The sequence below is a fragment of the Narcine bancroftii genome, chromosome 8 (assembly GCF_036971445.1).
Source record: "Narcine bancroftii isolate sNarBan1 chromosome 8, sNarBan1.hap1, whole genome shotgun sequence".
In the NCBI taxonomy this organism is placed as follows: Eukaryota; Metazoa; Chordata; class Chondrichthyes; order Torpediniformes; family Narcinidae; genus Narcine; species Narcine bancroftii.
Genome location: NC_091476.1, coordinates 108,721,691 through 108,741,342, shown reverse-complemented (window position 1 = coordinate 108,741,342; position 19,652 = coordinate 108,721,691). Strand labels below are relative to the sequence as shown.

General features: G+C 40.1%; 2 protein-coding genes across 14 annotated transcripts in view; one reads left to right on the top strand and one right to left on the bottom strand.

Moving 5' to 3' along the window:
* LOC138741160 (coxsackievirus and adenovirus receptor homolog) overlaps positions 1-9,772 on the top strand; it is a 54,176-nt gene extending 44,404 nt beyond the window's left edge. For all 4 annotated transcript variants that reach the window (XM_069894819.1, XM_069894815.1, XM_069894818.1 and 1 more), the window contains 4 exons: positions 3,636-3,765; positions 5,898-5,937; positions 6,756-6,794; positions 9,556-9,772. In XM_069894819.1, coding sequence (XP_069750920.1) covers positions 3,636-3,765; positions 5,898-5,937; positions 6,756-6,794; positions 9,556-9,705 — 359 coding nt within the window. In that variant the 3' untranslated portion in view covers positions 9,706-9,772. The remainder of the gene's footprint in view (positions 1-3,635; positions 3,766-5,897; positions 5,938-6,755; positions 6,795-9,555) is intronic.
* A 2,444-nt stretch (positions 9,773-12,216) lies between these two features.
* The window catches only part of LOC138741159 (carotenoid-cleaving dioxygenase, mitochondrial-like), an 88,830-nt gene continuing 81,394 nt past the window's right edge, over positions 12,217-19,652 (bottom strand). For all 10 annotated transcript variants that reach the window (XM_069894805.1, XM_069894808.1, XM_069894804.1 and 7 more), the window contains 2 exons: positions 18,976-19,086; positions 12,217-16,249 (listed from right to left, as the gene is read on the bottom strand). In XM_069894805.1, coding sequence (XP_069750906.1) covers positions 16,136-16,249; positions 18,976-19,086 — 225 coding nt within the window. In that variant the 3' untranslated portion in view covers positions 12,217-16,135. The remainder of the gene's footprint in view (positions 16,250-18,975; positions 19,087-19,652) is intronic.

The following is a 19,652-nucleotide window of genomic DNA, read 5'->3' as shown; positions in this document are numbered from 1 at the left end:
ACTGCAAGAAAAGGAAAATGAGGAAACAAATGGTAAAACTAAACAAAAATGGGAACAAGATTTAAATATAAAGATAAAAAAGGAAACATGGGAGAAGTTATGCTCTGGAACGATGAGAAATACAATAAATACGAGGCTGCGTATGATACAATATAATTGGTTACACAGACTATACATTACACCGCAAAAGTTAAATAAATGGGACCCAACAGTATCTGATAGATGTTTTCGATGTAAAAAAGAAAGGGGAACAACAATTCATGCAATCTGGACATGTGAGAGAGTAGAAAAATTTTGGGATGATCTCAATCAGATATTAAATAAAATAACAGAAAACAATATACCAAAGAATCCAGAGATCTTTCTCCTAAGTAACATAAAAAATAAAGAATTTGGAATTGACTTGGAGGATGCACAAAAAAGATTTGTTAAGATAGCCCTAGCTGTAGCAAAAAAATGTATTATGTCAACCTGGAAATTGGAAGATAATTTGAAAATACAACAATGGTATATAGAAATGAATAAATGTATTCCATTAGAAAAAATAACATATAGTTTAAGAAATAATATCGAAATATTCGAACAAGTATGGGAGCCTTACATTAAATACAATAGCGAAAACCTACCGGGAACAAACATTACCTAAGTTGATGGAAGGAGAAGAGAAGAAAAAAATGGACTCAGTAGAATTTCTGGTGTATTTTTGTTGAATGACAACATTGTCTAACTGAATTAATGCAACCTAGATTGTATAACTAAAATGGATGAGAGGGGGGAGGGATGGGGGGGTGGCTTGGGAGGAGGGAGGGGGGAGGGAGAAAAAGTCACTGTAAATGTGTGGAAAAGAAAAAGTGTATATCATGGCTATTGTGATTTATGGTGTGAAAAATAAAAAATTTAAAAAAAAAAAAAAAAAAAAAAAAAAAAAAAAAAAAAAAAAAAAAAAAAAAAAAAAGGTCACTTATTAAGTCTGCGTCGCTGCACAGCACCCAGTCCAGAATCGACTTCCCCCTGGTAGGTTCCTCCACTAGCTGTTCCAAGAAAGTATCTCGTAGACATTCTATAAACTCGCTCTCTTGTGTTCCTGCCCCCGTCTGATTATCCCAGTCCACCTTCATGTTTAAGTCCCCCATAACTACCGTATTGCTACCACTTTGACATGCCACTCTTAATTCCTGATTTATACTACTACCGATATCTGAGCTACTTTTCGGAGGCCTGTAAATGACCCCCATTATATTCCTCTTGCCCTTGCAATTTCTTAATTCAATCCAAACAGACTCTACCTCACCTGTTTCAATGTCCTTCCTTTCAAACGCCTGAATCTCATTTCTTACCAACAGAGCTACCCCACCTCCTCTTCTTAACTTTCTGTCCTTTCTAAAGGACGTGTACCCTGGAACATTTATTTCCCAATCCTGCCCTTCCCGCAGCCATGTCTCTGTTATTCCGACAATGTCATAACCTCCCACTGCCATTTGCGCCTCAAGCTCATCCATTTTATTCCTTACACTCCTTGCATTCATACACAATACCTTGATGCCATACCTCCTTTCTCCCTCCACCTTGGTTCTTGGTGCATTCGTTCTTATTCTCCTATCACTTTTAGCTCCCTTATTCCTTATTGTTTCACCGTCTATCGGAACCACCCCTATATTCTCTCTCCTATCTACTTCCCTATCAGTCCTGTTCCCTTCCCCCTGCCAAATTAGTTTCAATCAGCTCCGACAGCTTTATTAAACCTAACTGCCAGTATATTGGCCCCCTTCGCATTCAGGTGTAAACCATCCCTCCTGTATAGGTCCCGTCTTCCCCAGAAGAGATCCCAATGGTCAATGAACCTGAATCCCTGCACTCTGCACCATTCCCTCAGCCACACGTTTAACCTCTTGATTTTATTATTCTTGCCCCCACCCTCGCACAGTACAGGAAGCAGCCCCGAGATTACAATCCTGGAGGTCCTGCTTCTCAACCTCCTTCCGAGCTCACGGTAGTCTCTCTTCAGGATCTCCTCCTTCAATCTATCTACGTCATTTGTGCCCACGTGTATCAGGACCTCTGGCCGGTCTCCTTCCCCCCCCAGGATACTCTGAACCCTATCCGAGACGTCACGTACCCTGGCTCCTGGGAGGCAACACACCATACGGGAACACTTGTCAGGTTCGCAGAATCTTCTGTCCATTCCCCTAACGATGGAGTTCCCAAAGACCACCTTGTTCCCCTTCTTCTCCTTCCGTACCACTGTCTCCTTTGGCGCTACCTCTGGCAGGTTATCTCCCCCTACTTCATCCAATACTGTATATTCGTTGCTAAGATCTGTAGCCACTGGGGTGCTCTCCACAGAGCTAGCAACTTTTGCCCCACTCCTGACAGTAGTCCACTTTCCTGACCCCCCCAATCCAGGAGTAAGCACTTCCCTGAGTGTTGAATCAATAAATTCCTTGCTCTCTCTGATTAGCCTCAGATCATCTAGCTGCATCTCCATTTCTTTAATTTTTTTCCTAAATGCTTGTGTCTCATTACATCCCCTGCAGGTATGTCCTGTGGAAATGTTTATGGTCTTGTCACCAACCTCCTCACACTCTCTGGTGAGCCTAAGGTCATCTAGTTGGAGCTCCAGTACCTCAACTCGGCCCCTAAGGAACCCCACCTCCTTGCACCTGGCACAGATATGGTCTTTTGGGAGGGTGGAGGTCACCCATGGCTCCCACATCTGGCAACTTGAGCATAGCACCAACCCCATGGACATGGCTCAGCCTTTTAATGGTAGGGTACTCACAATGCACTTTACCTAGGAAGGTCAAAGGGCCGAATGGCCTACTCCTACACTTATCTTGGCAATATCTTGGTGGATGTTTTAAAGGAATGAGTTTCCCATTTAAAATAAATTAGGTTTTATGCTTTATTTTGGAGTTGTAAGTCATTGGAATTCTTCTTAAAAGATGGTAAAAGATCACTTAAAGACAGACAAATATTTGATAAGTAATGATGTGAAAGTTTACTATGGGGAGAAGAAAATTCAGAATTGTGGTGACAATTAATTGTATTAAATTAAAAAAGAGCAGGTTTAGAGGGCTGAGTGGGTATTCCTGATCCTAATTCATAGGTCTGTATGACTTTGGGTTCCATGATTGACTCTGAAATTCTGCATCTTCCAATCTCTTTTATTTCACTGATGATGGCTATGGCTTCAAATCTCTCGGCCTTGAGTGCTGCGGTTTCTTCCCCAAATCTCTCAACCTCTTCTTCCTCCTCCTCTTAACTTGCTCCATAAGCCATCATTGGCCAAACAAATGGACACCTGCCCTTTCATTTGAATTGATATTATTTAGTGTTCATTTGAATAGTGTTGGGGTGTTTTTCTATATCACGGAGACAATATAAATTTAATTAGTTCTCCTATGAGGAAGATTTTTAAAAAGTTGGAAAAAAGCTTATTTAAATTAATACTATAGAATTGTGCTGTACTCATAATTTTAACATGCTTGAACGTACCTATATATTTGTCCAAAAGACATTAAGATGATTGCAACAGATGATTAAGAAGAGTTTCGAAGTCAGACTGGATATTGGGATGAAAAGCCTGTCCCATGCTATGATTCTGATTCTATGTTGTCACTTTTGTTGCATTGTAGATTCGTCAAAAGGCAGTGACACATCTTTTCACAAGTGGGCTATAAGAACTGGTGTGAGTGTCTCTGGACTGGTCCTCATCATTTTAGTTATCTGTTTGAAATCCAAAGTGAAGGCTATATTTCTAAGCAGGTAAATTTCAGATATTACTTGAATAATACATATTGACAATTTCCTAATTAAATGCAAATAGTTGAACATTTTTGACAACAAGAATGAGTTGAGCATGGCAGAGTAGTTAGCAATACTTAATTTTAACACTTTACTCTGAGGGAACAAACTGCATTTTCATATGAAATCAAGAAATTAACTGTTTTGTTAACAACATGCATTTTATGACAATATGTTGACAAGAAGGTACAATGCTCAACTAATAGTGAGTTCAAGCACAAATGCAACAATATTTGAAGATATGTTTTTTTTTCATTGACTAGAACAGTGATTCTCAACCTTCTTTCTTTCCACTCACATACCACTTTAAGTATTCCCTATACCACTGGTGCTCTGCGATTAGTAAGGGATTGCTTAAGGTGGTATGTGAGTGGGAAGAAAAAGGTTGAGGACCACTGGCTGAGAATCAACCAGTGGTTCTGTACAGAGTTCAGTGTATACTCAATCAACTGTGGAACTCCAAACCAATCTGGCAGCTAGATGCGGGCACATTTGACCTACCCCTTCTGCTGCCAGATGCACCATTGAACCCAGAATACTGATCCGTTGGAGGGTGTGACTTAATGCATTTGGTACTTTGCATCTGACATGTCAGGGAGATGGGAACCAGAGAGCTTAAGATACAGGGGACTGCAAGTGCTAGAATCCAGAACAAAAAACAAATGACTGGAGGAACTCAGTGGGTTGAGCAGCATCAGTAGTCGTGGGGAGTGGGGATTGGGAGGTAGAAGGGGATAAAGGTGTGGAGGTGTGGGGAAAGAATTGTTGACATTTCAAATCGAGACATGAATTCCTTTTCTCTCCATGAATGAGATTCTATAGATTGGGAAAGAAGTATACCACACATTGCTGTGGGCTGCCTGCCCAATGAGTTTGGTTATAATAATTCTCATGGTCTCAACCGTGGGCAAAGAAGCAAATCTAAGTGTCAGAAAAGTCAATGGCCTGAATGAACTTTTAAACAGTTATGACACCATTAGCTGCTTTTGATTATTTTGACTGTACAACATTATCTCACATTAAATGTGTAATTCTATGAGCTTTGAATTTTCCCACTTCAGGTCCCTCTCTTCTTGTTCTCCCACCACCTTGCCCCAACTTTATTTGGCCCTTTTCCCACAAACACCCCTCCCCCAACCTTTAGCCCACCGCCACCCATTTTCACCTTCTCCCCTCCTGGTTCTGTCCACCTTTCCTCTTTTTGCTATTTCTGTGCCACTAGTCTATTCCTTTCCTTTATCCCAAAGGCCCCTTCATTGTCACTCATATTCTCCATTTTTATACCATCCCTACATTCAAATCCAAATCAGCAATTGAAAATGCACTGCAGGTGTAATGTATTGGCCCCTTCCCTAAAAACAAGTGTCAAGCATGTATTCAAATTAAGGTTAAGATAATGGAGTACGATTTTTAAAAATATAGACATTAGCAAAATCTGCACACTTATCTCTGTTTTCTGAGGATATAATACATCCATTTTAGTGCTGTATTTCACCTGAAGACGAGCTCAGGCTTTATCTACAGGCCTGATCCACCTTTCTGCAGCTCACCTGCTGCTGAAACCTCATCCATGCCTAAGTTACCTTCAGGCTTGAGTACATAACCACACTTCTGGTCAATGCCCCTCCATCGACTGTCAGTTTTAGGCTATCCATAACTCTCTTGCCTTAGCTCTGGCCAAGTGCTATTCAAACACAAAAAGATCCTAATAGGCCTCTGAAGTCTGCACTTGCACTGAAAAGGATCATGACTGGTCTGATGTAACCTCAGCTCAACATTCTTGCCTATCTGTAATGTCCTTTCAACACCTCTCATCCTTAAAAATTAAACCTCAAAGAAAGTCATGGACAAGTTTCTTCCTAACTTTCACTGGCAGTGAATACTGATGAAAGCATTAAGTGCATAGAAAGAAAATCAGAAAAGGTAACCAAAGCAAAGGGACATAACAAGGGAAGGCAGAATTGTCAACGATCGTGAAATCACTGAGCTGTCTAATTCATCAAATCACCAAGGAAAAAAAGGGCATTGTGTGCAAACAATCTGTATTTGAAAAAGATTGATATCACTGACAAAATGACTTGTTATTTTTCTAGGCCACTAACAAATACTTCAAGGCAGCCTGTAGAGTTCCAAGTAAGTCTTCTTCAATGATACCCTCATACTGAAAAACAGTTTCAATTGCAAGGGACGAGATTACATAGGTGAAGTTAATGTGCAGAGCGCACACGAGGGAGTTGGGGTATCTTGCAGCAAGCCAGTAAATGGTCAAACTGTCAGTTATTAGTTAACATTTAATTTCCTATCTTGCATGAAAATTGTTGAATTAGTGTACAAAATTTCTCGGCTACAGTCATGCCAAAAATTGACATTGCTCAAATATAAACTGTGAGCATCACCATGTCATTCAATCGTGGGGAAGTGGCATTAATATCAAAGCCTACCTTCATATGTCATTATGCAGAAAAACCCAAACCAATCACTGGAAATCCATTTGGCCAATATTTTCTCTTCCGAGTTCAGGAACCTAAAGCCCAATCAGCGTGGCATTTCAGATCAGACAATTCAACATGTAGACAAAAATGTACTGAAACTGAAAGCCTGATAATAGCATTGAAGTCAGCACAATGTGTAACAAAGTTTTAATTGAAAGGATGAAATTAAATTATAAAATGTGGCAGCATCATTCTAAAACTTGAGAACCTTAGTGTTTCTAAACTTCCCTTGTGGGTGTTACTTCAATTAGAATTAACCTCCAAGATGTATACATTATACAGTGAGTTTCTATAAAATATTTATCAATTCTAATATGAGTTCACTACCCAGTGTGATAATTAGAGCCCTAGAATTGTATTGAGTTACTTTAGTTAGGATATCTACACCATCCTAACAGGTTAATAGCAGGTTAGTCAAGAATAATGGCACTTAATGTTTCTTTGCATCTTGCACTCCAGGACAACTCTATATATGCTTCGATCCAGGATACTGCACAGGTAATTAGATTACTATCATATGCACCTCTCTTCCGAAGCCTGAGACAATAAAGAATTGTAATGAGTGTGTCATTCATAAGACATCTCTACCCAACAGAACACTGATTCATTGGAATGCTCATAGGTTTGAACACTCCTACACATTATAAGAAAAAGAAAGTCATCTCCTTGGAATACGTGCTTTAGTGTTGGATACCTTGATTCCAGGAATCTGGCAGATACTCCCATCCTCCTTGCTGTGGTGGTAGGATCTGCTCCAAACTGCTTCCCACTATGCTGTATATCATTGTGCCAGGAAGCTGGCACAAATCCCTTTCCTCACCCCTGTGGTGCTTGAAACCAACCCCTTCCCTCACCACTGTGGTGCAGGAAACCAACCACTTCGCTTACCACTGTCGTGTTGGGATCCAACTCCTTCCCTCACCAATACCATGTTGTGATACAACTCCTTCCCTCACCACTGCCATGCTGGAATCCAACCCCTTCCCTCACTACCGCCGGTGCTGGAATCCATACAAGTTCGCTCACTGGTGCAGTGCTGGGATCCAACTACTTCCATCACAATTGTCGTGCTGGAAACCAATGCTTTCCCTCACCCCTGCCATGCTGGGATCCAACCCCTTCCCTCACCACTGCCATGCTGTGACCCAACCCTTTCCCATGCCACTGCCATGCTGGGATCCAACACTTTCCCTCGACACTTACATGCTTCAATCCAACCCCTTTCCTCACCACTGCCATGCTGGGATCCAACCCCTTCCCTCACCATGGCTGTACTGGGATCCAACCCCTTGCCTCACCATTGCTGTGTTGGGATGCAACCACTTCCCCCACAACTGTCATGCTGGGATGACCTTCCGTCAACATTGCTGTGTTGGGATCAACCCACTTCCCACACCCGTGCCTTGCTGGGATCCATGCCCTTCACTCATCATTTGCCAAGCTGGGATCCAACCTCTTTCCTCACCCCTGCCATGCTGGGATCAATACCCTTCCCTCACCCCTGCTGTGGTGGCATCCAACCAATTCGCTCACCACTGCTGTGCTGGAATTAAGCCGCTTCTTCCCTTACCACTGCTGTGCTTTGATCCAATCCCCTAACCTCATCATTGCTGTACTGGAATCCAACCCATTCCCTCACCAATACCATGCTGGAATCCAAACCCCTCCCTCATTGCTGCTGTGCTGTGATCCAACCCCTTCCCTCACCACTCCCATGCTGTGATCCAACCCTTTCCCTCACCACGACCATGCTGGTATCCAACCCGTTTCCTCACCACTGCCGAGCTGGGATCCAACCCATTCCCTCACCAGTGACTTCCTGGAAACCAACCACTTCCCTCACCACTGCCATGCTGGAATCCATACCCCTTACCTCACTGGTGCCGTGTTAGAATCCAACCCCTTCCCTCACCCCTGCTCTGCTGGGATCCAACCCCTTCCCTCACCACTGCCTTTCTTGGATCCAACCCCTTCCCTCACGACTGCCATGCTGAGATCCAATCCCTTTCCCTCACCATTGCCATGCTGGAATCACCCCTGCCATTCTGGGATCCAACCCCTTCCCTCACCATTGCCGTGCTGGGATCCAACAACTTCCCTCACCACTGCCATGCTGGAGCCAACCCCTTCCTTCACCATTGCCGTGCTGGGATCCAACCACTTCCCTCACCACTACCTTGCTGGAATCCAATCCCTTCCCTCACCACTGTCATCCTGGCATCCACCCACAATCCGCTCCCCTCACTACTGCCATGCTTGGATCCAACCCCTTCCCTCATCACTCTGTGCTGAGATCCATGCACAAACCCCTTCCTCACCACTGCCATGCTGGGATCTAACCCCTTCCCTCACCACCTCTTAGCTGGGATCCAGACAACCTCCTTCATGATTGCTGTGTCTGGATCACATCTGCATGCTTACTGGTGTGCTGGGTGCAGTCCCTTCTAGGGCATGGTAGCTGCTTCTCCATGTGTTAAAGACGACCCATGCTCGCATCATCTGCTGTTGAATGTGATTGAAGACACTAGACTCCACAGCTCTCCCCAATGAGTCTCCTGGCAAACCAATTACAGTCATTCTAAGCGCAAAATCATCTCCATGCCTGAATCAAATAAAATTTATCTATACACAATAGGATTTCACAAATCTTGCATATATAGAGACATGCCAAAATAACCATTGTTCAAATATAAACCAGTTATTCAACTCTAGAAAAATTATCAGCCTATTAGCTCATGGCATCACATGAGAATGCCCAGAAGAGTCTCTGGAAGTCCATCTGAGCCCAGGAGTCTGAACTCCAATGAGCATTGCAGTGAAGAATAGATAATTCACCACTGAGTCTAAATTATACTGAAAACAAAAGCCTGTCATGTATTGAACATACCATTAAACCAAGCATGCTACATTACAAAATTGTAATTGAGAGGGTAAGGTTAAGTTATAAACTGGAATGTCTCTGAACTTTCCAAGTCAATGTTATTTCAATCAGAATTATCAATAGGTTAAATTAAATTTGTAACATTTATCGTGATATCTTTAAAAGTTATGATTAATTCTAATATTAGAGCCCCATATTTGTGTCGTGTTACCTGATATCAACTGGGCAACTGTCCCCAGGGTAAAGTTCTACACTGAGACTGGGAAAATGAGTAGATATATAATTGACCTGCGCACCATCCTAACATGTGAATAACAGGTTATTGTATTTTAATCATGTAAAATTAAACAATGTTTTCTTTTCCACCTTGCTCCCCAGGACGTCACATACTCCGAGGTACGAAGAGTTGATTTGGCCGTCACATACTCCACAGTGCAAAGACCAGAAACAGAATGTGATCCATCTATTATTTATAATGATTGTCTCAGTTCTTTCCCACAAAGGGCTGCTTCATTGAAATACTCTTAGCTTTCCAGTGTGAACACTCACAGGCATGTACCTTCCCGTACTTTACAATAAACATCTTTTTAGGCTGTATGGGGAAATCCTGACTCAGATCTTTGCCCTCCAGGTGTTTACCCTCACAATGAGCCACTCCCTCTTCCACCTTTTGACTACATAACCATTAAGGGATGAGGAGGTAGCAGCTCCTGTCACATGCAGTAGATGTTGTGAAAGATGGTCCGTCAATAAATGGAGCATGTGCTCCTTGTCCCCAGCATCCTGTCTTCCCCTCACCATTTGGATGTGCTCTTCCCTCTGACCTGATGACCTCTGTGTGGTCAGAAACTCAACAGCAGTCACTGGAGGGCAGGGATTGATATTAGGTTCCTAGCTCAGTGACACACGGAACTGATGAATGCTCTCCAGCCTGGATTGAAGAGCAACTGTTCAGTTTCTTCTCCCACAGATGTTGCCTGAGCTGCCGTGTTTTCAGGATCTGCAGTTCTTTGTTTATTCACATGCCTGTCACTGGACTCTCAAACACTCTCTTTCAAGCTCTGTCCAGGGAATTCAAGATGAGCTCAAAATTTCCTTGAAGGAACATAACATCTTTACTGACATGTCAAAGTGGAGAAACAGGACTCAGGATAGTATTAAGAACCTCAAGCCCTGTGTAAGAACAGAAAGAATGTTTCACCTCACAAATGACCTACTTCCTACCCCAATCATGAAAAATTCTGCCCACAACACTTGAGTTCAGAACCCACAACACTTGAGTGGAAGCAAATCAACCTTGATACAAAGAACTGCCCAAGAAATATAAAATAACTTTAATGCCTTTTGCTAAAATGCAATAAAATGTAAAACATGTTCTTAAATAGTTCTCCATAGCAAATGATAATGTAAATATTCTGAAAGCACTTATGGATGAAATCTTTCTGATTTAATAGCCTAGATTCAATCTCTCATTTATCAACAATTTTGCATGAAAATCATTGTCATGCTGTTTTTATTAACAGATCAGTACGCAAATACTGCCAGTTAAATATTGTGTATAAATGAATATGTAAAGCAGTAGTTACTTCTTTAAGAATGTTTATGGCCCAAAATTGTAAAAAAAAAACATTTTCAGTGCTTTAAAAACATAATACTATTGAAACTCAGCAGGTCAAACACTACTTTATAGAACAAAGATAAAGATACATACCCAAAGTTTCAGGCCTTCATCAAGGTATGAGCAAAATCTACACAAGGGCCTGGATAAAATGGTAGGAGGAGGGACAAGGGGAAGGAGCAGAGGTCCACAGGCAGAAGGTCATAGGTGGGTAAGGGAGGGAGGGCACATCAGCAAACAGAGGGAGAGGGTGGCTCTGTAAATGGAGAGTGAAGAAGGTGGTGGAGCTGGAGGAAAGGAGACAAAGGGAATTCTTTCAGTGTTTTACAATTTTCATGACGATAAAAAATGTCTTGGCAGACCAGCTGTTCCAGAACTGACAGGTAGGTGGTAGGCAAAATCTTCTGAGAGCTAAGTGGAGAAATTATTCTCCTGTTCTTCCCCCCACCACCCCCCCCCCACAAATATTTCCATTCTATATTTTACCAGAAGTCTCTGGAAAGTGTTTGAGAGTGGGAATAGGCTGACAATCCCATTATACCAAGTGCTAAAATTGTAAATTGTCCCAGGAAAGAAAACTGGGGGCTTATTTTAGGATTTTTATTCCAATCTGAACAGTGCTCATGAAAGAAATTCAATGTGGGTAGATTGTGCCAGTTTTTGCATGATCCAAATCATTAATTTCCATTAAAAAATAAATCAGAAATAATGCACAGTTCAGTTCAACCCAGATCCTCAGGTAGTGAGGTAATGCTGCATTCCAGTATTCCTTGAGACTTGAACCAAATCGGCCAATTTACAGATTTTTTTTTTCATTTTAACAGCTCATTTTGTACCAACTGGCACATTCTTAATTTCCCCAAAGTGTAGAAGAGTTTCCAACTTCACTTTTGAAAGGCCCTGGTCTAATTTTTCAGTCATGCTTCATCCTCCAAGTTACAGAAATAATTTATCTTAACCTACTTCACCCTTTTGGCCATGACTGGAAGGTAAGAATTACAGGATAGAAAATTACTAAATTCTATTAATCTGCCTTCCACCATCTTGATGGCAACATGGTATTGTTGTAGATGACTAACCACAGACTTCAGTCATTATCAATTGCAGCAGATCCAAAAACAATAAATAAAATTATTCAGTGATGGAGAATACTGGAAACTATTCGTTCAAATCATTCTTTCTTCCAAATATCACCAGATTCCCCGCACTATATTTCAAACTACTCTTTTACTACATCCAAAGATGCTATTTTCATGAGAAATCTATCTAATTAATCAACAATGAAAGGTTCCAAGTTTTAGTTTGGAAAATTACGCACTCACTCAATTAATCTACATGGGCCTGTATGGAAAAATGCATTCTCAATAAATGTGATTTGAACAGCGACCTTCCTTCAGAACAGTGAGGAAGAAAAAGCAAGATTTATTTTAGGTTTCCTCTACAAGGTGTCAATCCAACTTTATTCTGATGTTTTAATTCAAGCATTCCAAAATCAAATCATAGCCATAATCTTTTTTTCCCTACTGGAATTAAGAACATTTCTTGTCCATTTTGAGTGAAACACAAAAAGTCTGCAGACACTGTGACTGTAGTAAAAACAAAGAAACGCTGGAGGAACACAGCAGGTACCACAGCAACCACAGAAAGTGAAGATATATTACTGACATTTCAGGCCAGAGCCTTTCATCCATTTTCAGCCTACAAGAGTTGATCACGTGGACAAAATTCACAAGTTGTCTATGTAGGGTGTGACACCACCACGTGTATACGATGACGTGGGGGACACTATAATATATATGTATGCTTGTTAAAACACATTTTAGAATGTAATGAAGTATCAATGAATCAACAACCTGCCATGTCTTTTCTTATGACGAAGCGTACTAAGCACAACAGATCAGCGAGGTCAAATTTACTTAAACCCCGTCACATTTAACAACTCTGAAAAGGAAAGAATACTGTTACAACTGACTGAGAGCAGCCACGACAACTGACTAAGAGCAGCCGTGACAAGACAAAAAACTGCAAATCAAAAAGAACCATGGCTGACACTCAGTTTGGAAAATTTAATGAAGATGAAAAATATTGGCAAGGGTATGTTGAACATTTTGATCAACACTGTATTAGACGATAGAAAATGAGCACTTTTTCTCTCCCAGATGGGAGGGAAGACGTATGAACTGTTGAGATCGCTAGCAAGTCCACATATGCCTGCTACCAGGACATATGCAGAGATTTGTCAACTTATTGGGCAAATCTTAGCCCTCGACCACAAGAAATGACAGAAAGACAGAAATTTTATTGCTGTAAGCAAAGACCAAGGGAGTCCGTTCCAGAATTTTTGGCTGCACTACACAAGCTAACCAGATACTGCGAATTTGAGCAATTCATAAACAGTGCTTTAAGAGATCAGCTAGTCATGGGATTAGCTAATCAGGCTACCAGAGAAAAACTAATTGCAATACAAAATCTGACATTTGATATGGCTGCAGACATCACTTCAGCTGCTGAAATGGCTGCTAACAATGCAGATATCTGCCAGAGAGACTCAATGGCTATCAATAAATCTTCCCTCCCAGAATGATTTCACTGCAGGAAGACGAATCACAGCCCAGAACACCCAATTCCAAGAGCTGAAGTTATTTTAAACACTAAATGAAGGACAAAAGTTCACGAAATTAGACCTGTCACAAGCCTACCAACAGATGGAACTAGACAATGACTCATGGAAATATGTGACTATTAATACACATTTGGGATTATTTACATATACCTGCATGCCATACAGGATATCAGTGGCACCAGCGATCATGGACAACCTACTACAGGGACTCAAGGTAGGCTGCTAACAAGATGACATCATCATTACCAATAAAGATGACGCAGACCAGAACTACAATCATTTTTGGGTTTGATGAACCATTATCACCGACTCATTCCAAACACGTCGACATTATGCAGCCCTCTAAGGCAACTGCTGAAGAACAATCAAAAAGGGTACTGGAACACAGAAAGCAAACTCACTGTGGATAAATTAAAAACACTACTAACAAGCAGTAACCATGTCTTAATCCATTACGATCCTGGCAAAGAACCGATAGTAGCAATGGACGAGTCATCAATGGGATTGGGGGCAGTACTTTCACAGAAAACTGGAAAGGAAAAAGATTAGTGACATATCAGCATAATTACGCTCAACTAGAAAGAGAAAGACTAGCCATCATATTCAGAGTAAAGAAATTTCACCAATACTTGTATGGACAAAAATTTACCCTAGTTACTTACAACAAACCACTGAGTCTGATATTATGATCTAAAAAGGGAATACCGATGGTTGCAGCAGCCTGAATTCAAAGGTTGGCAATGCTATTGGCAGCATATGATTTTGATTTAAAATACAAAATGACCACACAGATGCCTCTCTCACTTACCACTCCCAGATACAGAGCAGAACAAAGCAATCGTCAAATGGACATCTGAAGTGACAGCAATAAACCAAGGTCAGTAAGGAAACCCAAAAATCTGTGATATTGTCAAGAGTGTTCTACTTCATAAACAAAGGTTGGCCAGAAGATCAGGAAACGTCAGAAGAAATGAAAGCCTATTATGCCAGATGTGGGGAGCTATCGATTGAAGAAGGATACCTGCTATGGGGAACCAGGACTGTTGTCCCCAAGAATTGGCAGAAAGACGTCCCGGCCGAACTTCACAATAACCACCCAGGGATAGTGCGAATGAAAACGCTCGTCAGAATGCATGTCTAGTGGCCTTCCATAGGGGAAGACATTGAGCACATGGTCAGAAGATGCAGCATGTGCCTGGAAGCACAACCCAAAGCACCTCAAGCAGAAGCAAACCCCTGGAAATGGCCGTCACAACCATGGCATCGTGTGTCCACATAGACTTTGCGGGACCATTTATGGGAGAGAATTTCCTGATAGTAGTCAATACACGCTCCAAATGGCCAACTGTAACCCACATTAAAAAATGACTGTGGGTTCTACCATTGAAAATATAAAAGTTTTTGCATTGTATGGATTACCCATAGAACTAGTTTCCGACAAAGGCCCACAATTTGTATTAGCAGAATTTAAAGAGTTCATGCACAATAACAACATATGGCCACATACTGTCTGTGCCATATCATCCAAGCACAAACGGAGAAGCAGAACATTTCATACAAACTTTCAAGAAAGCCATGAAGATGGAATGAAATGCAGACTTGCCATGGACCCACAGAATTGCTGATTTCTTGCTGGGATACTGAAATACTCCACCCTCATCCACCAAAAGGACACAGGCAGAACTAACGTTTGGGAGAAATTCGAAGACCAGATTATTGGCAATACGCCCAAACATCAGCCTCAGATTGCAACAAATAGCTTCCGCTAACAAAGACCCTAGATCAGTAGCAGTGGGCGAACCAGTTTTGGTAAGAGACTACCATTTCAATAGAGACCTATGGGAATGGGATTAGTCCTGAAAAAGCTCAGCCAATATTCTTATCACATCCTGGTGGGAGATAGGACATGGAAAAGGCATATCGACCAGTTAAGAGCAGTGGAAAGTGCTATGTCACCAGAGGTTGAGGCAGTAGACGTACACTCAGAAAGGCTAACCCTTCCTGCAATGGGAGGAAGCGTCTCAACCACTCACCGACACACATAGATGCCCAGATTACCACGTGAAAAATACTTTCAAGAGGGGCACACAAAACCAGAGACCGGGGCAATCATGCTCAAAGACTCTCAAGATTATCCTCACCATTGCCAGCTATATCCTACCTGATGGGCCAGAACCAGAAGAGCTCAAGCCAGAAACACCCCTTAAACAACAGGGAAGTCCAGCTGATCCCATCCCACTTCGCAGTTCCAAACGGGACAGATGCCTGCCGGAATGACTGAAAAACAGTGCCATAACCAGTCGATAAAAAGGTGCTTTTTGGCCCTGGTCAGCAGGTTACTTTTCTCTTTTCCAAGGGATGCTCATAACCCAATATAACCAATACTCGGCATCCCAATAGATTGTGCATTTTTCCTTATGTTTTTTTGGTGGGGAGGGAAAGAGCTTTGGATATGATACCATCACATGTACACGATGACGTGGGGACATATATATATATATCTTTCTTTGGCTTGGCTTCGCGGACGAAGATTTATGGAGGGGGTAAAATACATGCTTATTAGAACACAATTTTAGAATGTAGTGAAGTATCAATGAATCAACAGCCTGTCGTGTCTGTTATTTGTTAATATAAAAATTGCAAGCATTTTTAAGCTATATTAGATTCCTAGTGATTACAAACAGAGCAGTACAAGTGATGGACTTGCTTAATAAAATCTAACATTTTGCAAAGACACCGTGAAATCCAAATGGCATTCGGACAGGAACTTCTGCTCTACCCATTTCAGTGAAGCTTTTAGCATCCAGCACGAGTAACATGTTATTCTTGCTCTGAAAAATAATAGTAGAGTCTTTATTGGAGTAACAATTCAAGACATCAATACTAAAACTCAATTTTATATAAAAAATATTCCTTCTGTTAGTTTAAATGGAGAGCCACACCTGAAATCTTAATCCTACTTGCACCTTCAGGTACATTTCAAACATTTGTTTTTAATTTTTTTGTTTTTCACACTATGAACCATACTGACAAAATACATACAGACATTTTTTCTCTTGAATATATAGTGTCATTTTCTCCCCTTTTTCCCCCCTCCCTTCCCTCCCTCCCTCTCCCCCCTTCCCATTTATTCAAAGTTCAATCTATAAGATGAATTAAACCCGTTAAATAATGTCATCACTTAATAAAAATAAACAAGAAATTTGTGTCTTTTACTTTTATATACTGAGTCAGTTCATTTCATTGTCTTCTCCTTCTGTCATTTTAGGTGGTGGAGGTCTGAGGTAGGATTTCTCTATTGTATTTCATGTATGGTTCCCATATTTGTTCAAATATTGTGATGTTATTTCTTAAATTATATGTTATTTTTTCCAATGGAATACATTTATTTATTTCTATGTACCATTTCTGTATTCTCAGGTTGTCTTCTAATTTCCAGGTATACATAATACATTTTTTTGCTACAGCTAGGGCTATCATAACAAATCTTTTTTGTGCTCCATCCAAATCGAGTCCAAGTTCTTTATTTCTTATATTACGTAGAAGGAAGATCTCTGGGTTTTTTGGTATGTTTCTTTTTGTGATTTTATTTAATACTTGGTTTAGATCTTCCCAAAATTTTTTCACTTTCTCACTTGCCCAAATTGTATGTACTGTTGTTCCCGTTTCCTTCTTACAGCAAAAACATCTATCTGATACTGTTGGGTCCCATTTATTTAACTTTTGGGGCGTGGTCTATAGCCTGTGTAATCAATTATATTGTATCATGCGTAACCTCATGTTTATTATATTTCTCATAGTTCCGGAGCATAGCTTTTCCCATGTTTCATTCTTTATCTTTATGTTTAGATCTTGTTCCCATTTTTGTTTAGGTTTACAGTTTGTTTCCACGTTCTCCTTTTCTTGCAGTTTGATGTACATGTTTGTTATAAATTTTTTAATTATCATTGTGTCTGTAATCACATATTCAAAATTGCTTCCTTCTGGTAACCTCAGATTGTTTCCCAATTTGTCCTTCAAGTAGGTTTTCAGTTGGTGGTATGCAAATCTTGTATCGTGAGTTATATTATATTTGTCCTTCATTTGTTCAAAAGATAATAATATATTTCCCGAAAAACAATTTTCTATTCTTTTGATCCCTTTTCTCTCCCATTCTCTAAAGGAAAGGTTATCTATTGTGAAAGGGGTTAGTTGATTTTGTGTCAATATTAATTTTGGTAGTTGATAATTTATTTTATTCCTTTCTACGTGAATCTTCTTACAAATGTTGAGCAGATGGTGCAATACTGGTGAATTCCTATGTTGCACCAACTTTTCATCCCACTTATATAGTATATGTTCAGGTATCTTTTCCCCTATTTTATCTAGCTCTAATCTGGTCCAATCTGGTTTTTCCCTTGTTTGATAAAAATCTGATAGGTATCTTAATTGTGCTGCTCTATAATAATTCTTAAAGTTTGGTAGCTGTAAGCCTCCTTGTTTGTACCATTCTGTTAATTTATCTAGTGCTATCCTCGGTTTCCCCCCTTTCCATAACAATTTCCTTATTATTTTCTTTAGCTCCTTGAAGAATTTCTCTGTTAGGTGAATTGGTAATGATTGAAATAGGTATTGTATCCTTGGGAAGATGTTCATTTTAATACAATTTATCCTTCTTATCAATGTTAGTGGTAAGTCTTTCTAGTGCTCTAAGTCGACTTGTAATTTTTTCATTAATAGCTGATAATTTAGTTTGTATAGATAACCGAGATTATTATCTAGTTGTATACCTAGGTATCGAATTGCTTGTGTTTGCCATCTAAATGGGGATTCTTTCTTAAACTTTGTGAAATCCGCATTATTCATTGGCATTGCTTCACTTTTATTTGCGTTGATCTTGTACCCCGATACTTCTCCATATTCCTTCAATTTCTTATGTAATTCTTTTATTAATATTTCTAGTTCTGTTAAGTATATTATGACATCATCTGCAAATAGACTGATTTTATATTCCTTCTCTTTTATTTTTATCCCTCTTATTTTATTTTATTTTCTGTCCTTATCAGTTCTGCTAGTGGTTCTATAGCTAACGCGAACAGTGAGGGAGATAGTGGACATCCCTGCCTTGTTGATCTGCTTAATTTAAATTGGTTTGATATATATCCATTTACTGTCACTTTTGCCAATGGTCCCTTATATAATGCTTTAATCCAATTAATATATTTCTCTGGTAGGTTGAATTTTTGTAGTACTTTGAATAAGTAATTCCATTCTACTCTGTCAAAGGCTTTCTCTGCATCTAAAGCAACCGCCACTGTTGGAGTTTTGTTTCCTTTTACTGCATGGACATTTGATGATTAAAATAAATATTGGGAGAGAATAGCATTCGGCTTGTATTCCTAGCAGAGAGCATAACCTAAAAGCAACAATCCTTCATCCAAATGGATTGCAAATTGTAGGAACAATGAATATTGAACCAGGAAACTTTAAATTAAGTTGCCTTCCATCTTCCAGTACTGAGGTGACTGAAAAACCATAAATTTAATCAGATGATATTGATAAGGTAAATGTGAGTTACCTGATTTGGTGAGATAACGACACTCAAAATAATGCCATCATCCTCATTTTTGCTACTAGGAGATGGCACAAAGACTGGTTCTGATGGATAGTAGCCTTTTTCTTTCCAGATCTGAAGAAAAAAAGGTTGCATTACAAGAATAATGTATGCATGTTAAATGCCTTTGATGTATAAATTTAACTCGTCTTTTATAAAGATAAAGACTGAATGCTTGATGAGACAGACTAGATAATTATAATACACCATTCACAAAATGCTTCTGAATTGCAAAAGTTGTAGGAAAGGAGGAGATACGGGGGTGGTGGGAGGGTCATCTTGTGACCTAGAATTAATAGGTTTCACTCATCAAACCCTTCAACTTTCAAGGATTCAAAGAATGAGTTCTAAAAGTTCAAAGGCAAATATCAGCCATATGTGAAAACTGAGTTTTGAAAAGGGTACTAACCCAAAATGTTGACTAAGCATTTCTACCCATGCACACTGCCTGAGCTGTTGATTCCATCCAGCCTCTTATGATAGCGGAGTGATTTTTTTTCAGTTAGAGGACTGTGACTAATGGTGTGCCACAGGGACCTTTGCTGATCACAATCAATCGTTAATATAGTTTGTCATCTATATTAATGAATTGGATAACTATGTAGCAGAACACACCAAAATTGGTGGTATAGTGAGTCAGG